General features: G+C 41.0%; 1 protein-coding gene across 1 annotated transcript in view; it reads left to right on the top strand.

Annotated features, from left to right (window-relative positions):
* Window positions 1-19,366, top strand: part of LOC115795385 (disco-interacting protein 2 homolog C) — a 219,982-nt gene that overhangs the window by 141,475 nt on the left and 59,141 nt on the right. Inside the window, exons 6-9 of the mRNA XM_030751269.1 lie at window positions 9,308-9,460; window positions 11,709-11,828; window positions 14,188-14,385; window positions 18,605-18,696. Of these exons, the coding sequence (XP_030607129.1) occupies window positions 9,308-9,460; window positions 11,709-11,828; window positions 14,188-14,385; window positions 18,605-18,696 (563 nt within the window). The remainder of the gene's footprint in view (window positions 1-9,307; window positions 9,461-11,708; window positions 11,829-14,187; window positions 14,386-18,604; window positions 18,697-19,366) is intronic.

Here is a 19,366-nt window from a genome sequence, read left to right as displayed (position 1 = left end):
CTTCTTGCCCAAAGTGAACAAAAGGCAATGATGTCAGCTTGGATCCTGTTCAGCTTCTCATTTGGAGGGATTACCCCAAATACTGCTATAATAGCAGATGGTGCTGCAGTTTTTCCAAAGATGTTGGAAAACGTTTTGAAAATTGGACACCAGAAATTTGATAACTTTGACCAAAACATATGACGCAGAGTGCCCAAAGACAGCTTACAACAATCACATGTTAGTTTAAGATCATTGTAAATTAAAGCTAATCTGACTTTAGACCAGTGAAGCCTGTCTGTGATCTTAAATTGGATTATTATATGTTTCAGGCAGATAGAGGATGAATGTGTTCTCTGAACAACTTTGTGCCACACATCAGCATCTAAAAGGGAGCACTGAAGACAAAGGAGCTAATTAACTATCCTTAGAGAGATGAAAACATAGTTTTAATTTGAGTGGTATACACACAATGACACAAAACACCAAGTACCTGCTGAAAAAGCTTGGGATAACTTTTGTCACAGAATAAACAGAATTATTCATACTGTATGCAAAAAATAGAAGAATCAAGTTTAAATGATGCAAAGTACTCCTAAGCCTTGCACAGCAGTGTTTAGATCCAACAGAGGAGGCAGATCATGATTTAACAACCTGAAGCAAATTATTCTGGAGCTTTGTTCAAACTAACAAATCAGAACGACAGATGTGTTCCAGTTTTGGCTGTTTTATTCTTTTTAGCTTGAATGTTGTTTCTTTAAATGATTTTTTTTGTTTTTTTTTTGGGGGGGGGGGGGGGGTTACCTATCCCAGCTGCCATAGGGCGAGAGGCAGGGTACACACTGGACAGGTTGCCACTCTGCTGCAGGTCTAACATAGAGAGACAGACAACCATTCACCCACCTATGGGTAATTTAGAATCACCAATTAACCTAACCTCATTAAGTGCATGTCTTTGGACTGTGGGAGGGAGCTGGAGAACCCGGAGAGAACCCACGCAGACACAGGAAAACATGCACCCTCCACACAGAAAGACCACGGATGGTGGATTTGAGCCCGGGACCTTCCTGCTGTGAGGCAGCAGTAATGAAATTAGGCATCAACCGTGATTCTCAGGAGAAAAGAGAGTTTTCCTGTTTTGTCTTCTTTTTGTGAAGAAATGCTGTAGAAAGCACTCCTCCATGATGCAGACTGCTTTCTACAGCAGTCTGCATCATGATGGATTTTCATATTATCCGGTTATAAAGGAATCTCGGAAGTTGAATTTAGCTTTGATGAGCTGTATTGTTTCAAAGAAAGTCTTGAGAGCTTTAGCGAGAGGCTTCTGATTGATGCCACTTTTGAACATTCCCCTCCCTTCTTGTTCCTCACATGCAGGCCTTTTAAGCCACCTCTCCTTGAGAAGGAGGAGGGCAGTGCCAGCTGGTATGATAGAGAATGGAAACTCTGGGCCGCGACGCTCCGGTAAGTTTGAAATCGGAGCATGGCTGGTGGAGAGCCCGGATTCGGCATCCCTTGGCATGAACAGGGATGTCGTATTTTTCCCCTTCATAATTTTAGCTAACCGTCTCTCCCTACTGTCCTCCATCACGTGCCTGCTGTTCGAGTTGTGCCTCGATTGTTTCCCGCTAATTAAATTTGTGCTTCGCCATGTTGTGAAAGTGCAGAGGAGAAACCATCAATGCTAACCTTGATAGGAGTAGCATTGAGCTGTCGTGGTAGGTGCATGAAAGCAGTTTGTTTGTGTGGATAAACAGAAAAAAAACTGATGCTTACAGCTTTTGAAAGCGTGAATTGTTGATGAGGAAAATCAACAATGCTTTTAAAGAGGCTAGATAGCAGCCTGTGTGACTCTTCCCTCTTTTCAAGGTTCTTCTGTTTGGTGTTCTTTTTATTGATTTGCCAAATTATGCAGCATGATTTTAGTTGTTTTCTCAGCCAGAGGCAATCTGCTTTCAGAATGGCTTTTCATCTAGGCCAGAAAGCAGATGGTAGAGGAATGCAGGCTGTCTGTCTGCTCCCTTGTTTTAGTTTTTGTCTGTAATCTGTTTTTGTGCTGTATTCTTGCAATCTGCTACTTCAAATCATATACTATATCAAAGAAACTAACACGGTTCTGTCTGATGATGAAAGGTTTTTATGGAATAGCCGGGCTTTAAGCAGCTTCAGTAATGCAGACTCGTTACATAATATTCCTTCTGCCTTTTTAAGACTCCGTTTGCTAACTTCATGCTTTGCACCACTCAGTGTCTGGCATGTAAAACAGCAGCCGGTGATAGACTCATTTACTCAAGTGACTCCCTCCATTTCCCGTAGATTGCCTGAGAAACTGTAGTGATTCATGGTGGAGCAAACAAAGAGCAGTCACTTGAAGAGAGACTTTAAGAACGGACCTTTAATCAACCATTTGTCATTGCCAAAAGAAATAAAAATAGACTGCTCTGGAATAGTTCCCATATTCAATGTAATTAAGGCCGTCGTCTAGATGAGGCTCACTGGGGTTTAACGGGAGCTTTGCCTCCCTGTCAGTGCTGTGTGTCTGCCAGGGAAAACCCAGTGGACAGAAAAGCAGTTTAGAAGCAACAGGTGATCCCAGGATGTCATTCATCAAGTGTCTTGTAATGCCATCATGGCCGCAATGAATGAGATAAGCAAGTGATTCATATCGTCGTCCAACGTTCAGTTTTATTCAGCTCAGTTTCAGTTATGTAGTGCCAATTCACAACATCTCTGTTGCTTTATATTGAGGTAAGTTCAGTATTAGAGAGAAAACCCAAACAGTCACCTCTGAGCAAGAACGTGGTAAGAGTGGGGAGGAAGAACGGCCGTATAGCCTGTCTCAGGGAGGGACGGCTGTCGGCCATGATTGGTTGGGGGGGTGAGAGGAAAAAGTAGACCAAAAAGAAAAGACAAACTATACAGATGACAAACTGTACAAAACACAAACTGTGGGAGAGATTAGCCAGAGTTAATCATATACCTCGTGGCACACACCTCTGTTAAACACCTGTGGGTGATTTTTGACCAACATGTCAGATGGTGCTCTCCACGGCCACTGTGGATGGTGGATTCCTTCCAGTGGAATTCCACAGACCTGGAGAATCAGTGCAAAGGTCCATTGAAGCTGTTCTGATGGCAGATGTTTCCTTAAATCCTTAATTAATCACTTCATGTTGTTTTTTTTGCCCCTTATTTTCTATCTAAACACTGCTCCTCAACTATGGCCTCGCCCTAGTTTCTGTGTCTTTTATTAGCATAAGCAGATTCTCTGAAAGCGAATTCAACAATGATAGCGATGAAATCATAAATCAAAGCTGCTTCACAGATCATAAATTATGGAACAACTGCTGTAATGTAATATGAGATTGTCTGCTTGACCTAGAGAGTAATCTAGCTGCAGCATTCTGAATTGTCTGAGTGGCGGAGCGCTGCATTACTGACTGAGAGGGAAAAGGGCATTACAGTAGCTGACATCAGAAGAGATGAAGGTAAGAATGAGCACTTCTAGGTTCTCTTCAGTGAATCTTACCATATTAATGCTTCTCGAGTGGAAAAAAGATCTAGAGAGCTGCTTAGCATGGGTGTTGAAGAGCGGTGAGTCATGAAAATCACCCCCAAGTTGCTCACATTGATATGAGCAGCAGAGGTCAGAGGTCCTGGTCGCAGGGGCAGCATTTGGTGGGCCAACAATCTTGTTGATATTGACCCATCCAGCTTCTGTTTCCTTTACAGCAGTAATTCTAACATGCTGGTAATGCTGGTTTGAAAGGAAAATACAGTTGGATATCATCAGCAAATAAATGTTTTTTAGCATTTAAATTGGTGCTAATCTGCCCCCAAGGGAAGAAAATATAAATGAAAAAAACATCATCGGCCCATTTAACAACTTTCTTTTTGGTGTTTAAACAAAAACAAAACTACAGCATTAACTAAGAAGCAGAAGGAGGTGTTTTAATGTCTGACCTTACTGCATATGTGTTTGTCAGAGTTTTCCTTTACAGAGTGCAAAGATTTGGGAAGAGAGTATTTAAATGAATCATACAAATGGGATTTACTAAGGTTTGCAGCAGGTAAATGAATGTCACAGTGTTTAATATTGATATAAATAAATACCAGCAGCTTCATATGGAAGACAAAACAAGAGTAATAAGTGCGTTTATGCACATGGCACACTAATGTCATTAATATCCAGATGGGTGAGGATCTACAAGTCAGAAGTTACAGATTAGTTTAGAATAAGGCAGACTTAAGCTGTGAGATTTACATCTTGAGAGCAGCTGACCAAACTTCGTGGACCACACACAGCCCCCAGCAATTCCTGACAGAAGGGTTTGCCCTTCTATTAAAAATATATTGATTCCTTCTTTACTGTTCCTTTGAGGACGTCACTGAGTCCCTCATTGGGTCTGCTTGCTTTTGACTTGCTGCTTTGTGCGGTTCTTGGTGGATTCTGTTAGTCATAACCAAATTTGTTTATATTTCGTGCATCTGCCTGCAAAGTATAAGGAAAACTGTCCGATATGTCCCCAAAACTTGTATCAATATAAAATATAAACCAGTTTTACGATGTGTTGGAAATGCCAACATTCATTGTTGGCAGTAGATGCTGCTACTGAAACTACATAATGTTGTTTCAATGAAGCATCAATGGAAAGGTATAGTGATAATGATAATCTGCCTGCTCTGCTGTTCAGTTTGAGTTGTATTGATCCAGCATGAAGTGTTTGCTTTCATCTTTTTGGAGAAATATATTGGAAATATTATGGTGGATCTTTAGGTAAAGGTCTGCATTTTTTTTTTTAAAGATAATTTAATTCCTAGTTCTGAAGAAGGCGTGAATAATTAAACATTTTTGTCCAACGTTTCACAGCTCCAACCTCAACAAATCTAAAAACCTGTCAGCAACAAAAGTTGGTGTTTCTCTTTCAAGAGAAGGAAAGAAAAAGCCAAACCGTCTTTATCCGGCATTTATCCACAGTAATGCTTCAAAAGCATTCACAGAAATTGATGGAGGCATTTTCAATTGTGGGGCTTGCAAACTACCAGCCACAGTATCCTTAACCATGAAGTGAGCCTTGCCTCATGCAGGCAGATTAAAGTGCCCTGTCCCTGGAAGAGCTGCCTCACCCTGTCTGATGGAGATACCAGCAATGAAGGAGGCATTCATCATCATCATCATCCTCCTTAGTCAGTGGTGATATTTGTCCCTGTCTCAGGTCTTCATAAAGACAATCTGAAGAGGTCACTGGAGGCACAAATAGTTCAAAATCAGGATGCATACACATATTCCTACACAGTTACACAACACATGCCTTCAGAGGATACATGTCTATCTGAGTGTAGCTCAAACGGTCTGCCCAGTCGGCAGAGACAGAATCCACAGCGTGCTACAGTAATCAGCATGCCTGTGCTGCGTGCTGCATTGTTGATATGCAGTCCATGTCTGGATAAAGAATTTGGTTTCTCTCTAGTTGGCTTTGGCTCAGTGCTTTGCTAGAAATCATCTCTGCCTCTCTCCCCTTCTTTTTCTCTCACTGTGCATTTATATTTCTCAGTCTTTCTAAGCCTCTCACATCACATTGAGTTCAGCTGCGGTCAGCTTTATTGGCGCAAATAAATAATAATCATGACATTAATGGAAAAGAATCAAATAGCTGTCATGTTACAGTGTATTTGTTACATTTGCCATAAATGGCTGGAGCTTCATTTTGACATGTTTAATATCATGTTTCATGTGGTCTTTGGTAATTTAGAAATAGGCACAAATAAACAAGCAGGGAAAAATGCTTTTAATTGTTTGCTGTATTATCATGAAAAAATGAAAATGATAGAGGCTAAATCAGCACATTTTAATGGCACCAGTTTCACACAATCTAAACAAATACAGGCTATAGATGGTCACTAAATAAATGAACCCATAAAGTATCAAGTACACATTCAGTTCAATTAATTTCAGTTTTATTTATAGAGCACCAGTTGCCAAAAGCAGGCACTTCAAAGCACTTTATACTGTAACATAATTACAGTGGAACCTCCAACCCTCTGATAATCCCCTGTGAGTGAGACAGTGGGAAGGAAGAACTCCCTTTTAATAGGAAATAACCTCCTACAGAGCCAGGCTCAGGGAGGGAGAGCATAAAGAGATTAAAACCACACTGAGAGATAGAAGACCAAAGTTAACAAGATTCAGTAATAAAGTCTATAACCGCATAACTCAGGGATGATTTAGGGTTGCCTGATCAAGCCCCAACTTTATCTAAAAGGAAACAGGTCTGATCTTAAAAGTACACGTGAGGATGCCTGTGTCCTGTATCCAAACCGGGAGCCTGAAGGCTCCGCCTCCCATTCTGGTTTCAGAAACTCTGAAACTAGAATGTGTTTCATTTTTATACAGTTTATTCCCACCTGCACTCTCTGGGTTTTGTTTTTCATGATTTTGGCCCTCAGCATACATGAAATAAAATCTTAGTATTACATCATGAAGTAATACATGTACTCACTATTGTTATCACCTATAGTCATTTTTTTTTAAGTTAAGCAGTTGTTCGAATATCAAAGAAAAAACTAGACTTGCTGTTTGTTTTTCCCCATTTTAGTACAGAAGGGTAACTTCATCTAACAACTTTGGGATAACCTGGAAAACCAGCTGATCGGCATGCAACTAGCAAACTTCATATACATCCTCATTTGCATGTCAAAACGGCCTTGCTTTATTCACCTACCCACAATTTACCAAACAGTATTTCTGATATTTGAAAATGGCAAAAGAGAGAGACTGGTGGAGGCGAGCCAAATCGACACAAACGACCTCGAATCAAAACCGAATGAATAATGAAAATCAATACTGACAGTTCTCATTAGAAAAAAAACATGCAGTTGATTAAATGAAATTTATACACTGATTTCAAAATGTGAAACCAGAAACCTAACCTCTCCTCATCATCTAAAACAGATGGTAAGTGATGAGCGCACTTCTAAAGCATCTTTGCTCATTTGAACTCGGTGAGTTCATCGATGGAGTGGATTCTGAAAATGAGCAGCACTTCTGAATGGGAACCCTCAGCTATAACTTGCTCTGCTGCCTTTTCACAGCAGGAACCTTCATGCTATGAAGTAGTTTGATCCTCTTTGTCTTCTGGTCCTTGACTGAAGCAGCAGTGCATAGTGCGGGGAGCCGAGAAGGCAGAGCGGGAGCGGGAAGGCGAGCGTTGGCATATAAATCATCCAAAGTGGTGACCACTCTTTGACGGTGTTTTAGAAGTTGAGCAAAGCGGTGCACCCTCAGTGCTGCTATTCCAGTGAAGGCTTTTCTTTACCTTGAGCTGTTTTTCAAACTGAAGGAGTATGTTTTGCTCAATAAGCTTCCTTTTTACTTCTCAGTTATTCATAAATCTGTTTACACAGTATTTGACCAAGTATTGAGGGTGTTTTTGTTATGCATTTTTTATGTAACTGAGATGGTTTCAAAGGCTGGATGGTGTCCAAGCATTTGTAGAGAATAGCTCGTTTCAAAGACACACCCTGCAGATATTTGAATGCACTTTTAATCCAGATTACTATTGTGATTGTTGCTCTACATCTGAACATGGCCACTGACCTATAGGGGGCCCATTAAGAAGAAACTAAAGCACTCAATGCCAAAAATGTCCCAGAGTGGACACTGGCGAACTAACCCAAGACTATAAGAGCAAGCTCAGTATGCTAAAAATGTTAATGTAACCCTATGCAAATGACACACACAAAACCACAAAAGCAGCAAAACATGAAACTGATTTTACCTACTTTTGCCTTTGTAGTAATGGAGTTCTATTGGATTAACTTGAAGTGGGCACTCTGACTCGGTGCAAAGAGACAGTAAAGGATACGTGAGGCTATACCTACACACATCCCAATTTAGATTCACCGCACATCCTCCTGCTATCATCATTTCATGCTTCGACCACTCAAAGTAAAGAACCCCTCAGGCAGAACAGTAAACACCGTTTGATGCTGCTGAACAGCATCCGAGCCTCATAAAAGAGGTAAATGTGAAGAATTTAAGCAACGCTGTGCGCTTTGAAACATTAGGCACACCAGATAGGTTGAAACAGTATCTAAATGCAGCACAAATGGGGTGAAAAATGAATGGTATGATGTGGGTGTTGATGGAAATGGAGTCATTTTCTTTTGCCTGAGAGAAGGGCAGATGTTGCAGTAGGGGGTGGTGGTGGGTAGCTTGAAATGAGAGGCTTGTGGAGAGATCACTGGGGAATGATTGGGAGACTCTGGAGGGATTTGGTGCTTCTGGTGGATTTTTGCTGTGTTTTTGTGAAGTGTGTAAGATCTTCAAGCTCCCAATGTGATTTTCCATGAAAGTTTCTTAGAAAGTGAGTTTCTTCTTAATTTTCTCTCTCCTGCAGCTTCTGATAGTGTTTTTATCCACAGAAATCATTTTTATTGCCTTTATAGCAGGGTGCTAAAGTCTGGGTCTTGAGTGGGTCATGAGTAAGCAAGCAAACCATGAACAAACAGCTCATGCTACACTTCAAACGTCCTCCTTAAAGGATCACATATTCTCACATCATTGTGGAGGAATTTTGGCCCACTCTCCTTTACAGCATTGCTTAATTTCATTGCGTGTGCATGCGCAGGCAGCATCTGCTTCCGGGTAACAAGGAAATGACCTCTTTCTTGGAGCTTCCTGATTGGCAGCGCTAAGCCGAAATTTCGAGTTCTTGTCACAAAAATTTAACATGCGTAACTCGAGATTTTGAGAAAACAACTTAAAATTTAGAGTTACAGATTTTTTTTGTTTTGTTTTTTTAGTGGCAGAAATGAGCTTCCATATGAATGTGTGTGAATGTTAGATAGAAAGCACTTAAGCTTAGAAAGAAGTGCTTGTATGAATGGGTGAACGAGGCATGTTGTGTAAAGCACTTTGACTGCTCAACGTAGAGTAGAAAAGCACTATATAAGAACCAGACCATTTACCATTTTTGTTTAACCTTTCAAGCAACACCTCAACTGCTATCACGGATGTTCAATTTACACTTTGTCTGCTTTTGTCAATTTTATTTAAGTAAAACTGAAAACACGTGATCATGCTGAAAGAACATTTCCCACCTTTGAGAACTTCAGCTGACGCGTCTTTTACTAAATCATTCAGCAGAAGATGATTAGATCTGACTCTGATTGCAGCCTTTGACAACTGCAGTTTTCAGCATAGGGAAATACACATTTAGGTAACTTGTGTGTAAACATTCTTATGATTTCAACGTATAATAAAAGTGGGACGCCTATTTGAACTCATGACCTAATTTAACATAAAGCTAATTTTTTCACATCCCAGAGAACCACTCTGCCCCTCCAGATGTCACCGGCTACACCAACAACACCACCGCCAGTGACGGCATCCAGGTGGAGAGAGCCCCAGGCACCGGCACCGCAGCCCAGAGACAGACACCCAAGTACGGCAATGCTGAGCTGATGGAGACCGGAGATGGTGAGTCAGGACTGGGAAAACTGAGAAGTTGTTCATATTATTCAAGGTGAAATTTCTCTGAAAAGGTATTTGATATTTGAACTGTTGTGTTTGGTGTTTTCTATCATCATGATACAATGCGGTTCGAGAACTTCGTCATCATCATCATTATGGATTTGTTTTAGTTCCCAGCTGCTCCATCAGAGTGTTTGTTGTAGGCAAAGTTGTAGCCTAGAACATTTTTGTTACTTTGGGCTTGTGTGAAGTGTTTAATGAAAGTTTTATTGTAGTTTTTTCTTCCTACGTGTGTGTGTGTGTGTGTGTGTGTGTGTGTGTGTGTGTGTGTGTGTGTGTGTGTGTGTGTGTGTGTGTTTTGTTTGTTTGTTTGTTTTTTTTTTGATAATGTTTCAGTTTTTATTTTTCTTGCAAAAGTTACAAAAACAGTTACTTTGTAATTCCTCAGGTGGTACTTGTTTCGATCACAGGCTGCTGTGTAAATCCTGAACAACACAAACTATATCAGCAAAATCTGTTTGTCATCCTTCATGGTTGCATAACCAGTTCTTTTAGTTCAAACATGGCGGGGATCAGATTTGGGTCAGATTTGTAATGCCTTTTAGATAAATCCACGTTCCTGCAGAGACCTCAGAGATGACAGAGGATGGCAGTTTGCTGGTTCATAGTTCAATAATTCCTTCTCTGGAGGGACGCGAAGCTCCAGCAGACGGAGTTATTCATCAGACTGTGCGGTCGATGCTGCTGTGGGCCGAGACGCTGAATGTTGCTCGCAGCGAAGCGGCTTGATGGATCAGATGCCAGAGTTTGCACGCAGGGGCCTGTCGGGATGTTCGGCTGAAAGAGACGCAACAAAGCAGGGAGGATTTCATGTGAAATAATTTGTTGTGTTGCTTACAGCCGGCTGTGGGCCCTTTTTGTTTCCAGAGATTTAGTCGAAGTTGCATCACAAATAGTTTGTTTGGATTTTTGAGGCTTTAACATTTGACTTTAGAGCAAGTTCCTATGGTAGAGTTTTTTTTTTTCTTATTTTTTAAGGAAACTTTCACCCTTTTACTAAGTGTTTAAAGGCATTTTCCTCTTATAACTTATATAAATCTATCCATGTGTCCACAGTCTTGATCACGTGTGCAGTTCAGGGTTGCAGAAGCGACTGGCGCTCAGTCCAGCTGTCATTGGGCAAAAGGCAGCGTGCACTCGGACAGGTCGCTAGTAACTGATGTACAGTATAAAACACTAGTTTTGCAGCGTGGAGTGTATCAGTTTAATCAGTAAAATGTATTTGAGCATCTCGAAATACTAAGTAGGAAACAAAATATAATTTCTCTTGGTCAGTTTAATGACAGTAGTTGTTTTTACACAAAGATATTGCTTCATTTTTGTTTACAGCACCTTGTTGGCATGAATCTGCTGTCCACCGTTTCATTGCTGCTCTGTGTGGAGCGCCTAACGTTAATGTGCGTTTTGTGCATGTACTTCAGACAGAAGAGTTTGTTTTACATAAATGTACAGTAACATCCAACCATGTTGCACGCTACACTTAACATCTGCGGTTCATATGGTACAGTGGCCTTTTGTGAGAATTAATACAATGATTGAAATTTTGGATTCATCTTTTGACTGAATAAATGCAGAACAGCCCAGCATGGGGAAAATATGCTTCCTGCATATGTTACATATTAATTTGAATATATTTTTTTTCCATTTTTTTGAGAAAAGCCCGAAGAGAGAGAAAACAAACAAAAACAGCATGATCACCATAGGATTGGGGGAAGGGGGGGGGGGGGGGGGGGGGGGGGGGACTATAACTGTCTCACTGAGTTGCATCCTGTACCTTCAATAATGTTGACAACATCACTTCTGTCTTTGGCTCACCCTGAAGCCCAGATCAAGTCTGCCAGTACATCTGTTTCCATCCAGGTTTCAGTACTCAGACATTGATTTAACTTTTCTGTCTTAAGGCTGCATCCTCTGTGGCTTTGAAAACAGCTTTAATGAAAGAGCAATTTGAGCCCACACCTCATCTCATACGCCATTTTTGCATTTCGAGTTGTTTTGATTGCTCACTCGAGGGCGCTTCAATGTAGATTTAAAACTGTGGGATATTTTTCTGCACCACAGATGAGACAGTGGGTCGCTCAGTGGAATCCTAAAGTGGCGACTCCTTCTCGTGTGCACCTGTGAAAGCACGGTTGGGAAGTCTGGGCTACGACGTGGATTAAAATGTGGGGTTTTTTTTGTTGACGCTCCACAGGTGTTCCAGTCAGCAGCAGAGTTTCAGCCAAAATACAACAACTTGTCAACACGCTGAAGAGACCCAAACGGCCGCCACTGAGAGAGTTTTTCGTTGATGACTTTGAAGAGCTTTTGGAGGGTAACTGCTTCTCTTTTTGTTCTGAAAACAATGTGTTTTTGTATTTTTTTTATTCTCTTTCAGTTACATTTTGGTGCAAAAAATGTGTGTGAAGTGAATCAATCATCATAACACACCAAACTCAGAAATAAGGATACACAATATGCAAAGAAAGTTAATAAAAAAGACGATTCAGACTCTGAGTGAATGCCATGTGATCTTGGTTGCCCCCTAGCAGCCGACCCGTGCCCCATCCATCTAAAACCCGTACTGCATGCCAACTAACATTTTACCAAAGCTGGTTTCTGCTGTTTTAGGTGGATTTAATCATGCTGTGATATAGTCACAAGATTTTTACTTTTACTTTGAAAGTTTATTTGGTGCTTTAAATTAAATGTGTGGCTTTCAGAAGTCCCAATGAGAACTGAACCCTTGACTCTGAATATGTTTTACCAGATGAAGCCAACACTGAAGTGCTAAATGCTGCAGTTCCTAGAATTTTCCTCCTTTGTCACAACTGGACAGGGATAATTATTAGAGCCATGTCTGCTTTGAATGACTCAGTTAAGGCCTCAGTCACACGGGCTCAGAGACCTTGGGAAAAGTGTGTATTCCCTGACTGGTTGGCAAGTGCTCGCTACCAGTCATTGGCTAAAATCACTTACAAAGAGGACGCTGCACCAAAACCCTCGTTTTGATTGCTTTGGTCACTAGCAGATTGCTGAGGTCGTGCGTAGTTTGCATGGAATACGCTGACTTGTCTGCAAACACTCAACAACTGCTTGCTGAGCAGTCGTGACACTTAACAAAGTGCTGTGCAAGCTGGAAATGGAGAACATCAAAGTAAAAGTTGTGCCCTAATACTGCAACAAACACTAGCCAAAAGGGCATTTTTTTTAACTTTGCATCACAGTTTTCACAGTTTCACTAGCAGCTGGCAGTGACCAGCAAATAAACATTTATTTATTTGCTAAGGCGTCACCGACCGGTCTCTAGGCTGTGTGAATTCCCTAAAGTAGATTCTGAGCTGGACCTCTCGAGGCTTTTTAAAAACTCTCATTACCTGACATAACAGTTTCGGTGAGTGAAACTTTAGATATTCATATATTACATAGAGCTAATTAGCACACATATGTGTCTGTGTGATGCACCCATATAGGTTATCCTAACCTAGCCGAAGCTAACCTATCAGCTTTCCTCCTGATATGGTCACATTTGGCTCTTCTTAAAAAACAACATGGCAGCAACCAAAATGCAAATGATCATGCCCATCTTTTATGTACAGTCTGTGTTTCAGTGTTGTGGACTTAAAATTGAGTGGTGATAAATATATATATATTTAGCTTTAACAAAAGAAGAAACAATCTGTGCACCAAACCTCAGTCCCCAAAGTCTGCTCTGACAAAGCAGAGTCGAGCTCATGAATATTTCTTTCTGTTTTCAGTATCAAACGCTGCAGAGTCAGAAGTTAATTCATAATTTAAGCATGAATAGCAAATGTTGGAAAGACTCAGTTTGGATCAGCATGCCATTAAAATTCATTAGCAGGACGTTTTGCTTGATTAAAATCTCTTTCCTGTGAACTTTCTCTGTCTCAAAGTAATGCTGACATGCAGTAAATGTTGTTTTATTCTTCATACAAACATTTTTACATGACAGTCAAAGTAAATTCATAAGAATAGAAATGCTACATTATTATATCCTGCTGACTGGTTATTTTAATATCACCTTTGTCAGATTGTTCAGTGTTTTTGATACTTGCTGTCCTGTAATCAACATTTTTAAAAAGGATGAGGCTGCAGTTTTTCTAATGAACCCCTCAAAGGACCAAAAACCATCAATATGTTAATTTTCCAGAGCAGCTGGCCACTAATGTTTTTAGGAAACTTCAAATGGGAGAAAATGGTGCATTTGTGGTCTGATGGTTTGATGGTCGGGTGAATATTTTGGACATGCTTGGTGTGACCACCTTCTGCCACTAAAACATTTTCACAGTAATGGGCAGGAACGCTGGTCCAAACTTCTTCAAAATATTCCAACAGTTCCTCCCTGGATTCAGGCAGTCTCATTCATCTCTTCCTGTAAATCCAGACTGACCTCAGATCATCCATAGCAGGACATTTTCCTCCTTTTAGATTTTTCACATTTCCCCCTCTGGTGAGTATTTGTGGTAGCAGGGTGGTGTCTGTTTGGCTTGACTGAATAAACAGTGTGGCTCATTGATATGTTTCAAATAGCTTTTGGACAGCTCGAGCTCTGTGTCACAGAAGATGCATCCTTCTCGTCCTTTTACAGTGTTTCAAATCATTTACAAATGTGAGTAAAATTGAATAAAATGATTTTATTTTTCTGTCGTCTGCTTTCTCCTTCCCACCCGCAGTCCAACAGCCAGACCCTAACCAGCCCAAGGCTGAAGGGGCACAGATGGTGCCCATGCGGGGTGAGCAGCTGGGCGTGGTGACCAACTGGCCCCCCTCTCTGGAGGCAGCTCTTCAGAGGTGGGGCACCATCTCTCCGAAGGCCCCATGTCTGACCACCATGGATACCAACGGCAAGCCTCTCTACGTGCTCACATACGGTAGGTCTCAGAAAACCAGACGGGGACACTTTTCTGTCTGGTTTTGAGTTTTTTTTTATGTGAACTTCCTCATCATAACACGTCATCCTTAAAGTAAATTCTTAGGATCTGAGCAGCAGCTGAAGAGACAGTGCTGAAATATGTTTGTGTGAAGATGAGCATCGCGTCCAAAATGGTGTATTTACATACGAACATGCACATCTGACACCTCACATGACCCCAAACAAGTCACCCTAGTCAACCAGTCTGCAATATACTGTCACAACACACTGATGAAATGAAAAAAAAACAACCTTTGTAATATTTGCATAAAAGAGCGTTTTTCTTCTTTGAACTGCATCCTGTTTTCGGCACATACGGTGGTTTTCCCAAGCTGATTAAGTGAAGCACCAAACAATGTTTAACACCCGCTGTGTGAGCATAATTCCCCTAATGGCAGCCAGACAGGGTGCTAAGCACATTAGCGGAGTGTGAAAAAGATGCCTGAAAAGAAACGCGCTCTGCTACAGAGGGTGGAAAAGTTTCTCATCCTGAGGGTCCAAACCTTCAGAACATGTTTCAAAATCAATTGTTTCCATTTGGATGGATCCTGTGTGACTTTTAACACAGCAAAACTGTAAAAAAAAAAAAAAAAAAGCTTTAAAATATTCCTCTATGTGTCCAATAATAGTAGTTTATGCACGTGGAGCTGACTTTGGTGCCCTGTTATGAATATTATTGGCCATGGACAGAGGTGTTGCTCTGTCACTGAGTTTTGCTTCTGCAGAAGTAAAGCAGTGTTAGACCACAGCGCATCATGCAGGAATATAAATCCTCTTTAGTCTTGAATGTGTCAGCGTAATGTAAACATTAACTAAAACACGTTTTTAGCAGCCATAAATGAGAACATGTAGCAAAGTAAACAGCAACATAACCCGATAGCAAACACGTAACGGCCTTCTGGCCCCCGGCGCTGCCGTCGCCCCGGCTCCCTAAACACATTCGCTGCAGCTGAATCGCATCACGTGCCCTCCCCCGGCTCGGTGCCACAGTTTAAATCTGCACCCAAATTGGAACGAGTTCTCTTGTTCTTCGCTTGAAGGCGACCGAGTTATTTATCTCCCAAACAGCGGCGGAGAAAACGGCTTCAGGTCCGGCGGGTGGAAAGAAATTTAGCTGCCGTGAACAGAGCTGCTTCTCACAAGGTCCTCATGAATTTAGAGTCAAACCTCCCAGCTGTACAGCGGAGAGAATGAAATTACACTGAGAGGACTCCAGACGCATCACATCACGTATACCCTGCATCATACAGGCGCACACCCCAATGAACTGGAAGAAGCACTCAAATCGTTTACTTAAAACTACATGTCCCAGAATGACAGTGAAGAGGTTTCACAAGGTAAAATCTCCTTTATGTGTAAAATATACATTATGTTATAATGAGGAGACTTGAGCACGCTGGTTTATTTTTGGGCAGTCCACAATCTTCTCCAGACTTTCAGGATTTCTTCAGTTTTCATCAGCCAGTCGCAGCTGACTGAGATTTTTATTATCATTACAAGAGAAGCAGAAATGTCTTGAAAAAAGATGTAGAAACTTAGAATAACAAAAGGAAAAAAGGCAGAAAAGATAAAAATGTGGAGAGATACCAGGGATGATGGAAAAATGGGAGAGAAGCAGACAAAAGAAAATCTAAGGAAAACTGAAGGAAGAAAAAAGTAAGAGTAGATGAAGAAATAAAGGGTACTATGGAAGGGAATGAAATTGGATGAGAAAAGAAGACAATTATTCTGAACATTAATAGAGATTTCTGTGATATGATGATCAGCTGCAAAATGAATTAGGATTTTGGTGTAGCTGTGACCCTGGACGCCTAGAAAATGGATCTTTCTAAGACACGTTCAACATGTAAAGGTTGTATTTCTAACCTAAACCATGATATTTTTCCTAAACCCGCTCCAATAGTTTTGCTGCCAAAAGATAATCAATAAGCAAGTGAAAGCAAAACTTTAAAAGTATTCTACCAGCTCATAATTTCAGTATTGTTGTGGAAAGTTGGACGTGAGTGTGTATTGTCCACCTCACCTCTAACACTTAACACTCCCACATGTCCTTTCAGAAACACTTACAGAGGTCATATCAGGAGTTAGGAACCAGTGACCAGTAGTCCTTTAGTTCGAGGTCACATCGTTTCTGTTTGAAATGATGTGACGGAGCAGCTGAAAGTATCTAAAGATCCTCAGGAACAGTTGAAGTACAGTTAAGTGTCATTTCTTATCTCTGTTGATGGCGTTCGAGCACTTTTGTTGCACACACGAGTTCACACAATCACACACTCCCATCGTACTGAGTAGGATTAACATGAATAGGCAGCGACTTTATCGCAGGTGGTTCGAATTGGTATGCTGTGTGTGTGTGTGTGTGTGTGTGTGTGTGTGTGTGTGTGTGCGTGTGTGTGTGTGTGACTGAACAAACTGATTTGTGGGGAGCAAGCTCGCTGCCGATGATGAGGCGATATGAGCACTCACCAGACTGTGAAATGTCTTCAGCCAGCGCTCAGGAGTCCGTCAGCAGAGACAAAAACATGGTGAGATTGTGTGTGTGTGTGTGTGTGTGTGTGTGTGTGTGTGTGTGTGTGTGTGTCTCTCACTGTCTCTGCCTCTCTTTATCTTTCGTTCCTGTCGTGGCTTCTCTTTGATGTCGGCCAACAAAGACAAACTTGTGTTGTATCTTCCTTTCGAGTCGTCCTCCGCCCCCGGAGAACAGACAGAATTCATGATACAGAATTCTCCAGCTGCCCTTAAACTCAACCCTCACCGCTCTGCACTGCAGATAACCCCACCTAATGGGCAGGAGAGAGCCGTATTTCTATTAACAAGACGAAAAGTTTTAAAGCAGCCCAGGGTTTCTCGGGGAGCTTTGATCCTCTGATGTTATTCACCAACAAATCACTTTATCGATAAAGCTGCTTGGGTTTCTGTTCAGCGTGCAGAGGGTGCATAAACTTTTTATTTCTCTGCATGTTTGTGATGCACTCGCTTTGATGTCCTGCTTTGATTATCTTTGTGTCCATCTGCTTTTTGTTTGGAGTGTTCTCTGCAAAAAATATAAATCCTGTTTAAGCACCAGCGGATGTTATCTCATCATCTTTGCTCATGTTCCCACTCAATCATGTACTTAGAGGCAGCACTGCTGTAGTAAACAGTGTGTTTAACAGGCTTGTGGAGCAAATGTGGAGCTTTGACCCCTTGAGCTCCAGAGTCTGTATGTAAAAGAGGGATGTAACCACCATGACATCACCAATTGGTTTCTGGAGTCAATAGGTCCACTGGTAGATAAGTTGTTTGGTGGTTCATCATATTGAAGCCTGTAAGAAACTGCAAGCTTTAAAAGCTTTAACTGATGTTTGTTTGCAGTAAACTGTTTCTTTTTTGTGGTCCAAAAAGTCTTATTTTCCTCCTGGGATGCTAAAGCTTTTCTTCATTTCATTAGTTCTGACAAACACTAGGAAAAAAAAAAAAAAAACTCATTTACTATGAAAAACAACAAGGAATTCACGCTGGATTGCTCATGCATAATATCTGCATCTGCCAGTCTGAATTAAAGGGGGGAAGGAATAGGAAGGAAATTGATTCTATTGTTGTGAGTTACTGCATTAATGAACAGAGCGGAGTCCGTCTGGCAGGGAAAATGAAACTGATCAGAAAGATCAGATAATATTTAATAACTTTATATTTACAGGGAGATTGAAAGACGTAAAGTTCTTTTGACAGACACTTTCTGTGAGTGGAGAGAATTTTTAAATCTTTATCTGTTTAATGTCTGTCTGCCTGTATGACTTCCTTTATTGTCCTGACGTTTTAAGTATCCAATTACCCCGCAGTCATGAGGAGCGTTTGAGTTACTGCAGGTTATGAAATCTATATGACTGTCTTCATACCAGTTTCCCCACGAGGGTGTAACATCAAAGTAATTTTTTAAAAAATCATGTGCTGTAATTTCTTTCATATGGAGGCTCCAGTTGTCGTCCTCTGGTCCAGCTCAGATATTTCTTTCTTCTCTTTGTTTTTATTGGGTACAAAGAATTTTTTCCTGATCTTTGATCTCTCGAGGACATATTTCATCAACAACGTCTTGAACTTATTATTGATTATTTCAAACCTGTCCTCAAAGACATACTTTAACTTTTGTCTGTATAGAAGAGTTATTGCATGACGTCAACATTTAAATCTTTTTGCAGGTAAACTGTGGTCCAGAAGTGTGAAGTTGGCCTACAACCTGCTGCACAAACTGGGAACCAAACAAGAGCCGCTCGTCAGGCCTGGAGACCGGGTGAGTGGAACAAATGCCTGTGATACTGATGGACTGAGAGGAGGGAGCCACAAAGAGACCGAAGGGCCCAATTTTCTAAGGGGAGCAAATTAGTGTGAGGCCACAATTGGGGGGGAAAGGAGAACATAGGAGCGGGAAAGATCTGCAAGTGATCTGCTAACACTGTGGAACGTTATGAGTGCAGAACCAGCCAATTCATCTCAATCACTGCAGGGTCATCAAACGTGGCTTTTTATGACCTCAGTTCCTGACATGAGACGTGCTTTAGTTTCAATAGTTTATTAATGCAGCTTTCTTTAGTTTCTGTCTTTTTTTTTTTTTTAAAGAATTTCACAATAGGTTATGTAATCCAATACACTTGAGGCACTGTAGTGTCAGTAAACATATGCTTAAAGTGCCTCACACTTATTCTGTCAAGTTCAGCCAAACTGAAAACAGAGACAAAGACATTTCCTCTGTGTTGTTTATTCCAAATTAGAGTTGTTTAAATATGCAGTATTTGTTTGTTTTTAAGTCTTTTTTTTATTTACGTAAACTAAAATGTTTGTCACACCTGGTTTTAGTTTTGTTTTTAATAATGATAACCCGTTCTCATCCTGGGTGTCAAATATTGGGCAAGAATGTTTTGATCAAGTGTGAAATTTTTCCAGGCCAGAAATAGCTGCTGCTA

The sequence above is a fragment of the Archocentrus centrarchus genome, chromosome 17 (assembly GCF_007364275.1).
Source record: "Archocentrus centrarchus isolate MPI-CPG fArcCen1 chromosome 17, fArcCen1, whole genome shotgun sequence".
NCBI lineage: Eukaryota > Metazoa > Chordata > Actinopteri > Cichliformes > Cichlidae > Archocentrus > Archocentrus centrarchus.
Note: the sequence above shows the minus strand (reverse complement) of the source record. Positions and strands in the feature narration are given on the sequence as shown.